This window comes from Peromyscus californicus, unplaced genomic scaffold (genome assembly GCF_007827085.1).
Source record: "Peromyscus californicus insignis strain IS unplaced genomic scaffold, ASM782708v3 Scaffold_19__1_contigs__length_69161282, whole genome shotgun sequence".
NCBI classification, from domain to species: Eukaryota; Metazoa; Chordata; class Mammalia; order Rodentia; family Cricetidae; genus Peromyscus; species Peromyscus californicus.
Genome location: NW_026294491.1, coordinates 34,754,561 through 34,765,163, shown reverse-complemented (window position 1 = coordinate 34,765,163; position 10,603 = coordinate 34,754,561). Strand labels below are relative to the sequence as shown.

At 39.9% G+C, this 10,603-nt stretch overlaps 1 protein-coding gene across 2 annotated transcripts in view; it reads right to left on the bottom strand.

Moving 5' to 3' along the window:
- The window catches only part of Rnf149 (ring finger protein 149), a 30,263-nt gene that overhangs the window by 5,147 nt on the left and 14,513 nt on the right, over nucleotides 1–10,603 (bottom strand). For both annotated transcript variants that reach the window (XR_008219907.1, XM_052745078.1), the window contains exons 4-6: nucleotides 9,385–9,467; nucleotides 7,085–7,181; nucleotides 3,668–3,863 (exon numbers count right to left, since the gene is read on the bottom strand). Coding sequence is in view for 1 of the 2 variants with exons in the window: in XM_052745078.1 (XP_052601038.1) it covers nucleotides 3,668–3,863; nucleotides 7,085–7,181; nucleotides 9,385–9,467 (376 nt within the window). In the remaining variant the exon portion in view is untranslated. The remainder of the gene's footprint in view (nucleotides 1–3,667; nucleotides 3,864–7,084; nucleotides 7,182–9,384; nucleotides 9,468–10,603) is intronic.

The following is a 10,603-nucleotide window of genomic DNA, read 5'->3' as shown; positions in this document are numbered from 1 at the left end:
CTACAACAAAGCAACAGAAGCCACCCTAGGTCAGTAGGTCTGTCCAACCTCAGTTACACATATGGAGATAATACTTTAAAAAGCAAATTATAGAAACATTTAAATAAAACTTACATGTAAAAATGACAACCCATTTCAAAGAACGCCAGTAAGAGAAATATCCTTCCTTCAGTGTGGTAAACAGGCTTTCTAGTGTTTCCTGAGCCAACATTCACCTAGCGAGTACCTTTGAAGGACCTCTGTGTTTACACATCTCACAAGTGGGGCCATGTTCTTGAGAAAAGAAATTTAGTTTTCTTTCTGATTCTGAAGTCAGTGGCCCAAATCATAGTAGTATGAACTCTGTCTCAACAGGATTCCTAAAAGCAAAATTCCTTACTATGCCGAATACACTGCCTTGTAATGTGGTCAGTTCAGTGTTGGTCAGAGAAATGGTGTGACCAAGTCCCAGCTATAATTATGATCCTGTGAAATCCACTCCCTAGTGCTGCCCACTCTCCAAAGCATTCCTTTTCCTCTCTCCTCCAGCACTGGTTTAGAACTTAAGATATAAGAGCTTGGAAGATAGTTCAGCTCATAAGTGCTTACTTACTACCTCAGTCTAATCCCTAGAAAACTCATTAAAAAAAAGTTGCACGTAGTAGTGTGTGCTTGTAATCCCAGCACTAGAAAAAGTAGAGAGGGATGATAGATCCCTGAGGCTCTCCAGTCAGCCAGCCTAGCTTAGCAGGCAAGTCTCAGGGCAGTGGGAGACCTTGTCTCAAAAAGGAAGTGGATGATGCCCTGAAGAATGATACCTGAGGGTGACCTCTGGCCTGCACAACAGTGTGCACAACTGCACTTTCACTTGCATACACATGTGCAGTCCACCCTCTCAATACACATATATCCGTACACAATAAAAACCGAAGTTCTAACGTTTCTGTAAGTTTTCCTAAACATGTTAAAAGACACACTGATTCTATTTGAATCTTACTGTTTTGGAAATCTTCTAGGATGGCCAAATTCAAAGTTAGAAGAATCAATTATTCTCAACTAAAATAATCTATAGATTAATTCTACTAAAATATTGGTGGGATTGTCTTTTTTTTTTTTTTTTTTTTTTGGTTTTTCGAGACAGGGTTTCTCTGTGTAGCTTTGCGCCTTTCCTGGAACTCACTTGGTAGCCCAGGCTGGCCTCGAACTCACAGAGATCCGCCTGGCTCTGCCTCCCGAGTGCTGGGATTAAAGGCGTGCGCCACCACCGCCCGGCGGTGGGATTGTCTTTTAATTGACAAAATAAAATTTTATTTTATGTGTATGGGTATTTTGCCTGTATGTATGTATGTATGTATGTATGTATGTATGTATGTATGTATGTATGTATGTACGTACGTACATATAACATGCATGTCTGGTGCCTGTAGAGGCCAAACAGGGTATGGAATTTCCAGGAACTGGAGTTACAGATGGTTGTGAGCCATCATGTGAGTGCTGGTAATGATCTCAGGTCTTCTGGAAGAGCAGCCAGTGCTCTTAACCATGGAGCCATCGCTACACCCTCTTTTGTTTGGAGACAGGGTCTCACTATGAGTCCTAGCTGGCCTGGAACTCCCTACATAGACCAGGCTGGCCTCACACACACCAAGATCCACATGCCTCTGCCTCTCAAGTGCTGGGTATAAAGACATCACACCACTATCACACCAGGCTCAAAATAACTTCCTAATTAATCTTTAAAGAATGCAGAAGAGGGGGCCAGTAAGATGTTTCAGTACTTCCTGCCAAGCCTGACAACCTGAGTTTGATCCCTGAGACCCATAGTAGGAGGAGAGAACTGACTACTTAAAAGTTATCCTCTGACTTCTACACTTGAGTAATAGCACACCTGGGTACCCCAATAAATCAATGAATAAATTAATTAAAAGGTGGTAGAAAGCCGGGTGGTGGTGGCGCGCGCCTTTAATCCCAGCACTCGGGAGGCAGAGCCAGGCGGATCTCTGTGAGTTCGAGGCCAGCCTGGGCTACAGAGTGAGTTCCAGGAAAGGCGCAAAGCTACACAGAGAAACCCTGTCTCGAAAAACCAAAAAACAAAAAAAACAAATTTAAAAAAGGTGGTAGAAATGGGGATGTAGCTCAGTTGGTAGAGTGCTTGCTTAGCATGCACACAACCCTGGGTTTGATCCCAAGCACTGCATAAAACCATGGTGGTAACGCATGCCTATAATCTTAGCACTTGGGAGGTGGTGGTCAGATAAATCAGAAGTTCAAGGTCATCCTCAGCTACCTAGGGAGTTTGAGGCTAGCCTGGTCTACATAAGATGCTGTTTCAAAAAAGAATTTGAAGAAAAGGAAAAAAACCCCACAAATATTAGCAAAATACAAGTCATAATTCTATAGCCAACCCCAAGAAGAAAGACTTTCCTATTTATCATGTCATAAAAGGCCTAAGGAGATGCTAGAAGACAAAAAAATTACAAAGAAACTGAAAGATACAGAAATTAGGCACTGGAAGATGGCTGAGTGCCAGAGTTTGTGCTCAGTATTCCCCAAACCCCCGAGTTCCATCCCTAACACTAAGAAGAAATAAAGAAACTGAGGGAGAAGATAACAATATAATAATATATGACAGAGGTTGTGTATTTTCATAATTAAATTCTAAAAAGTTGTAAGAAAGGGCTAAGCCCAAAGCTGCAGGTTTGAGTGACACCACTGCAATACAAAAAAAGCTTCTTTTCTAAAGAGTCTGTGGTGGTTTGAATGAGAATGCCGCACAGGCGCATACATCTGAACACCTGGTCCCCAGCTAGTGGAGCTGTCTGTCTGGGAGGAACAGTGGTCTAGCCTTGTTGGAGGTGGTCTCTGGGGGTGGGGCTTTGAGGTTTGAAACCTCTGCACCAAGCCCATTTTCTTTCCCTTTCTGCCTTGAACTTGTGGATGAGATGTGAGCTCTCAGCTACTGTGCCAGTGCATGCCTGCCTGCTGTCATGCTCCCCACCATCATGGTCATGGATTCTAACCTTCAGGAAGAGTGAGCCCCAATAAATGTTTGTTTTTTTTTTTTTGGTTTTTCGAGACAGGGTTTCTCTGTGTAGCTTTGCGCCTTTCCTGGGACTCACTTGGTAGCCCAGGCTGGCCTCGAACTCACAGAGATCCGCCTGGCTCTGCCTCCCGAGTGCTGGGATTAAAGGCGTGCGCCACCACCGCCGCCCGGCCCAATAAATGTTTTAAGTTGCCTTGGTCATGGTGTTCTGTCATGGCATTAGAAAAGTAACTAAGACAGAGCTTGAACTAAGAATTAGTATGAAAAAATTAGGTGGGTTGAGAAGCAGACGCAAGGAGACTATGAGCTATGCTAACTATACAATACAATGAGAATACAGAAAGCCAAACAAAACACAAAAAAAGTAGGGATGAATTGAGCAATTAATTCAGAAGAAAAACTTAAATAGAAGATAGTCATAAAAATTTATCTTGCAATGATAGAGAAAGAACATTATACATTATAAGAACAGCTTACCAAACATTTACATGATATTTCCCCGTTCTTGAGAATGTATTTATCAAAAGGTTAAAATGGTATCTCTAAGTGTGGGACTGTAGTTTTCATTTATGCTTTTATATTTTTCTCTTTTCCATTCCACTCCATCACTGGTAACATCATGGTGTTACAACTGCAGCCACATACCTAGTAACGCTGTGTCTTCCCCGGCATCTTCTTTGAAGCAGGGGCGGTGTGGCCCAGACTCACTTGAGGAAGATGACGGAAGGTTGCTTTCCCCACTCCTGTCCTCATTGTGGGATGTCATACTCAGATTCCCAACAGAAACACTTCCCGGAGCAGCTTCTGGAATGGGTAACTCCTGTGGATCCTCAGGGTCCCCCTTGAGAGGTAGACAAAAGGCAATGACTTTCTCAGTGACATGACCACACTGTGGGGTCATTTGCTAGTAAGTTAACACAAGACATCCTTGACTCTCTACAGGTAATCTGGTGGGAAGCACACCACCTCCTCAATCCAATGTCATGATAAAAGGGGTTACTTCGCAATAGGCAGCTTTCTAAGACCTACCAAGTTTGGTTGTTTTCCTCTAAAGATAGTCTCGTGCAAGTTGTGTCTCACCTTTTAAACTATTTATCACAAAGTGGCTCTTTCCTGAAACTGTCTTCTTGCAGAGTGTGAACTTGTGCAGCCTCACTGCTGTCCCCTCGGGAGGCAGCCAGGTGCCCTAGTGACAGCCCAGGCTCAGCACAACCCTGGGGTGTCAGAGACAGACAGAATCTGAACAGCTAAAGGCTTCAGGTTTTTGGTTTAAACTCAGTCCTGACTTCTTCCTTATATACAGTTTCTCAGCTGTGCTTTATCTCCAACTTCCCTCCCTCTTCTCTCTGCTGCTTTGAAGGAAGATAATGAAAGGAGGGCCAGAGACTCCTTTAGCACCACGACATTAAGCCTCAACATGAGTGGGTGGGTGTTTCAGACATGCTTCTTGGTTAATCAAAGAGCTAAAGCTGCACGTGGGCAGATGAAACTGCTGGAAAGTGACTAACAGCTGGCAGGCTTGTGAGCATGGGAGTCAGAGGCACTCGACCTCCTTGGGTTCTCAGACATCTTTAGTCTGCTCTATGTGCATTTTAAAGCCACCCCCTCCTCCCTCAGCAGTAACTTGGCATCCTAGACACTCAAACCACTCTTTCCTGACACCAACTCATAATACATCAAGCAAACATTCCTGTTGTCGTAATGTCACAATGCCAACTCCTGTTCAGTCCCATCCCAACCGGTGTCTCTAAATACCTGCCAAACTCAACTCTTCACAAATCTCTAACCTGATAGTTCATATCCCTGTGCACATACCATCCACCTATTAGACACTGAGGTGACAGTCAAAGTCCCCACACTAAAATATACTCTCTCCACCTTTCCACATCAAAAAGGCAGTATAAGATCTTTCTTTTCTGATCCAGATGGCATTTACCATGTTCCCTGTATCTCTGGATATGTACTGGCTCCATTTGGCCTGAAAGAGAAATCCTCAAGAGTCCTTATCTAGCAAAGGAGCTGTACCTTATTTATCTCTGAGCCAAGTTCAGCTTAACATCTCTTAGACAGCATTGTTTGCCCAATGAATGCAGTGGACACAGCTTCAAACCAAAGGACTGCCTTTAGAGGCTGTGTAAAGGGTCACTGGGACTCTTGAGTGGTTATAAGGGAACAGAAACCTCTAAAAATTGAAACATCAAAGACAGACAAATCCTTAGCTTTGAAGTTACAATAACTTTCCATCCTTCACAAAGTAAGTCATACACTCTGGTTCTCTATAGTCTAGCTTCTTGAAATAAACACTCCAAGAAAATAATTCAACTTCATATAAAATGAAAACTGATTTCTAATACATGAGTATATGTGGACTTATAATCTCTAAGCAAAAGTATGAGGGTGCAAGTCTTTGGCTTAGCTAAGAACAGAAATCAGTCTCACATAAATGTCAAGAGATGAAAAGCTGGTTTTGAGTCACTCAAAAGACAACAACTTAGCACAAGCTTTGAAGTAAACCTAAGGGAGTTCAAGACTTTTTTTCAAGAAAACAATTCATCAAGCTCTGTGATGAATCTCTTTTAAGATTCTGAACCATCAGGCTCAGCTTCTTGCTGAACTGTGGTTTCTATAATAGAGAGCACGAACCAAACTCATTAGGGCTATCCCAGGCCAAAGGGACTGAAGGAAGTTTAGGTATTCTGTAAGAAAGACACATTTCAGGGCAAAGCAGGATAAGGCACAGCTGGGTGCCAACCTTTCCTCCCTGAGGAACTATAGCAAGGGCAGCCTGGACCACTATGTGAAACACTCTACAGGGCATGTCAGCAGCAAGAGATCTCTTAGTATCTGCTGAAGGTATACCAAGCTAGAAGATGATGGCACCCCTGCAGCCTATGAAGCCAGTCTTGTTCCATGGGCAGTTTGTTAGTGACACCATTAAAGTTTATCCAGTTTATGTGCTGTGGGGAACTGAATCTGAGGCTTCAATGCAAGGTATGCAAGCACTCTGAGCTACATTCCTAGTCACTTCAAATATTTTTTATCTAAAATACTTTAATCAGTAGTATTTTGAGTCATAATTTGAGATCTAAAAAACAAACAACAACAATACCCAAAAAATTTAAAAAGAGCTCTCCCATATCTTTTCTAAGTAGGGAAGAAATAACTTATGTTTGAAAGCCAGTTCCTTACCAATTAGCTATGAGACCTTATATGAAAAGTCAGCGACTCTAAGCTTAAGTTTCTAATTAATAGAGTAGGGATAATAAGAGTGCTTCATATAGAGACTGTGAAGATAAATGTGAAGATAAAATGTAATTATGTGTTTAAAGCTTGGAGCAAGCATGTGGCTAGCTATTGTTATAATCTCTTTCATTTTATCCTTGTATCTCCAGGAAGATTCTTGTCCATCAAAATATCACAAAATAATGGGCAAAACTTAATATAGAACAAGTTTATCCTGTACTAATGAACTGTGAAACCCAGCAACAGTGAAAACAGATGTCAAAAACTGTTGGGTATAGTATGTGTAAAATGTGTCTCTGAAGCCAGAAAATGTAGAATCTATGATTCAGGTTTACATAAACCAAACATACACATGCATATGCACGCGCACACGCACACACACACACAACTATAGTATACAGAACTATAATGCTCTAAGTAGTTAAAAACTGGGGACACATGCTAGCATCTTTTTCTGTCATAAACTCAGTTCACTGATTTTAGTGGGTTACTCTACAAATTCATTTTTTTTTTTGGTTTTTTGAGACAGGGTTTCTCTATGTAGCTTTGCGCCTTTTCCTGGATCTCGCTCTGTAGACCAGGCTGGCCTCGAACTCACAAAGATCCACCTGCCTCTGCCTCCCGAGTGCTGGGATTAAAGGCGTGCGCCACCACCGCCCGGCTACAAATTCATTTTTAGTACAGAAAACTTCTTTAGATAACAGCAAGGATATCAGAAGGAGCATTCTGTCTGTTCCTCTTGCCTCTAGTCATAATAAAAGTGAGATACTCAGGAAGAACTGGGGCAGAGATTGAATATAAACAAAAAACGTAACAAACCCAATATCCCAGGGCTTTGATGACATCAAGTTTACACATTGGACACGTTCGGTGATCCAAAAGCCATGGGTCAATGCATATTCTATGAAAAATATGCCTAAAAAAATTAAGTTTGTATTAATGTCTTAAAATAAATGCTTCCATATCTTATAAAGGAAATAATGCATTTTACCAACATATCCCTCTATTAAAACTTAGACAACAGTACACTAACATTATAGTCTAATCACTTATCTATTTTCATTTCTATTTTCTACTTAAATAGATTTTGGACTTAATAGTGAAATGTTTTTAAAAAGTGAAAGCTTCTCTTCATTCCACAAAATAGGATGGATCAATTTCTACCACATACCAGGTTATACATTTTTGTGTGTGTACTATTTTATTTTTTTGAGATAGAGTCTTGCTATGTCATTCAAGCTAGCCTAGAATGTGCTATGCAGTGCAGGATTACCTTGGATTTAGAATCCTTTACCTCTGCCTCCCAAATACGAGGATTACAGTTATGTGCTACAGCGCCCAAGCATTTTTATGTGCCTTAGTAGAACACTTATAAACCACTAAGGCTAGTAAAGCCCATGAATAAGCTCTTACTACTAACTAATAAACTAATCCTAAACTGAGCATATCTTCAAGTCTATAAATGACTCAAGTGACAATACTGATGAGCGGCACGAAGAAGAAGTTGTTTCCTCTTGTGTACCTTTATGAACCCTTCTTTAATAAACATCTGTTGCTACCAGGAAGACACATACACGTTCCTTTCTTGTTGGTTTATCTTGGTTTCCTGCCCTTCCCATGTTATGTGTGAAGTTAATTAGAGGCTTTGAAGCCAGACAGATTAGGCTCAAGCAGTAGCTGTGACTAAAAAGCATGACCACAAGGAGCTGTGTCTCCCCTAATCTCTGCACCTACACCATGAGCTGTTCGCAGTGTCTACAATAAGTATATACCTAGTAACTGTTCATTATTATTACTCTTTTTTTCTCTTTTCTTTTTTTTTTTTTTTTTTTTGAGACAGGGTTTCTCTGTGTAGCCCTGGCTGTCCTGGAACTTGCTTTGTAGACCAGGCTGGGCCTCAAACCTACAGAGATCCAACTGCCTCTGCCTCTGTTATTAGTCTTTTGAAGACTTTTTCTATTAAACAAAAGCTGCAGTGCCACTAAAAATAGCAATTCTTAATTATGTATCAGTCTAGTCCAGCTTATCATTCAACCTTAAATTAATACTGACTGACCCAGAAGAATTTTTCAAAAAACAAGAAACTTCTAGTTTTGTGGGGAGATGTTTAACATATTAAAAATGACCAAAATAAAAATCCCAATAATGTGCACACCACAGCGTATCTGCAGAGGTCAAGTCAAGCTCAGTGCAGACATCAGCACATACCTACTGCCTCTCTCCTGCGCACTCTTGAGCATCACTCTGAAAGGGGAAAGACCTGCTCTAAAACCAGCCTAAAACTCGACTTTTCTGCTTTTCTGCAGAACACGATCATCACACAGTGACCTCAATTCATGAAGTATCTACTGTGCTGACCTTAGGTAAATGCTGACAGGTTTTAGCCAGACACTTTTCTCAGTGAACTCTTATTATTTTGATACTCATTTTTTTATTTCTTCAACAGAGGTATCAAGAACTTAATCTACGAAAAAGTACTATATACGTAGTAAAGTATTTTGTAAAAAAAAAAAAAAGCAAATACACTAACTTGTAACTTGATTCTAAATTATGTAAAGTATTGAAATTTATCAGACTTGGAAAAATCTAATTTTCACACATACAACAAACTCTTCTGCTGATTAGCAGTTCTTTTAAAAAAGTCAATTACAGTAGCAGATTATTAAAATGAAATGGCAACTTCCCAGAGTTAAAACTGCACCTGTGCTACTGAACCCGAGTAAAGGGAGAAATACTCATTTTTTACAGCTTCAAAAGGAACCCACACTCAGGGATAAATAATAGCAGATCACTGCCTGCTTTCAGGTCACGGAAGGCCCTGGGCCCTTCATCTTTCCTCCTTTAATCAAGCACGTGTTCTGCTTCACCAGGTGTCCAATAGAGTCTAAACAAGCCTTGGGAAGACTAAAAGCCATCTAAAACAAAGATATAATGGATTTTAGTGCTCACCTAGAAGTCTCTCAAGCTGAGTAATTTTAAGGAGTCTTGAAGACAATATGAAAGATAAGCTAATCAAAGATCACAAGATCTTCCTATCAGAAAAGCATGGAACTCTTTTGTCAGAAAACTGAAACTTGTAAGTAATTTTTAGTATCTTAGTAAGAAAAACTTATTCATACTTGCATGGCAGGATTCTGATAACATCCTTTACTTTAAAGTTTTCAATACACACTGCACAATTCTCAGCATCAATATCAATTCCCTGCAAAGAGAGTTAAGAGTTACACACACACATTACACATATAATAATAAGTTAGAAAAAAACGAAAATTGACTAAAACAATGGATTCTACTCTATGCTGGAACAACCTGATCTAAAAACACAGATAATCATACTTGGCATTTACTTCTTACCACTATATCAAGCAGTTATATAAAGAATCTAAATGAAAAGAAAAAAAAATTCATTGTCTGCCTAGTCAAACATAAGCAGTGTTTTAAATAGTATGTTAGTGTTTGAAGAAATACAGACTATTGAGGGCTATAGAAATGCAAATCACACACACACACATTTTTTGAGACAAGGTCTCTTGTTTTCAGGCTGGCCTCAGGTTCACTGTATAGCCAATAGTGACCTTGATTTTCTGATGCCCCTGCCTTCATCTTCCAAAAGTATGGCTTATAGTAGTGAACCACCAGGCCAAGTTTATATGGGGCTGGAGATCAAACTCAGGACTTCATCAATGCCAGGAAACACTCTACGAAGTTAGCTGCACTCCAGTCAGGCTTGCTATTATGGTTAAACAAAATATTTTCAAGTATAATACTTAAATATTCAAAGACACTATTTATCTTCTAGAATTATTTAAAAGAAATCTGGATCTCTCTTAAAACAGTTACAACTTGGAGAAAGTACAAATGGCTACATATCTGAAATTTTACTTCATTAGTGTTAACCCCTCCATTAGAACAAGTCGCCACTTTTGCCTAACAAATGAATAAATGTATAAAAACCAAATTGTTGGCTGTAGGTTGGGAGAGTTGGCAACATTTCTCCATCAAGAGTCTATAGGCCATGGACTCTTTCTGTGAGTTAGTTGGGGTCAGTGTAGCCAGGAAAAGCTGAGATTCTGAGGCAGGGATTCAGGAACTCAAGCAGTATTTGCTTCTGAGGCTGCAATTTTGGCAGCTTCACATTATGAAACACAGCCACACTATCCTTGAGTTGTTATTTAAACACACCCTTAGCCAGGTGTAGCAATTAACAAGGAAGCAGTAAAAACCTGATTTAGTATGTACATACCATTATCAAAGACTATTAAAATGAACTTTAACAGCATTTTTAAATTTTATGTTGTGATATTTTATAAAAAGATTTTCTTACTATTTTTATATAAG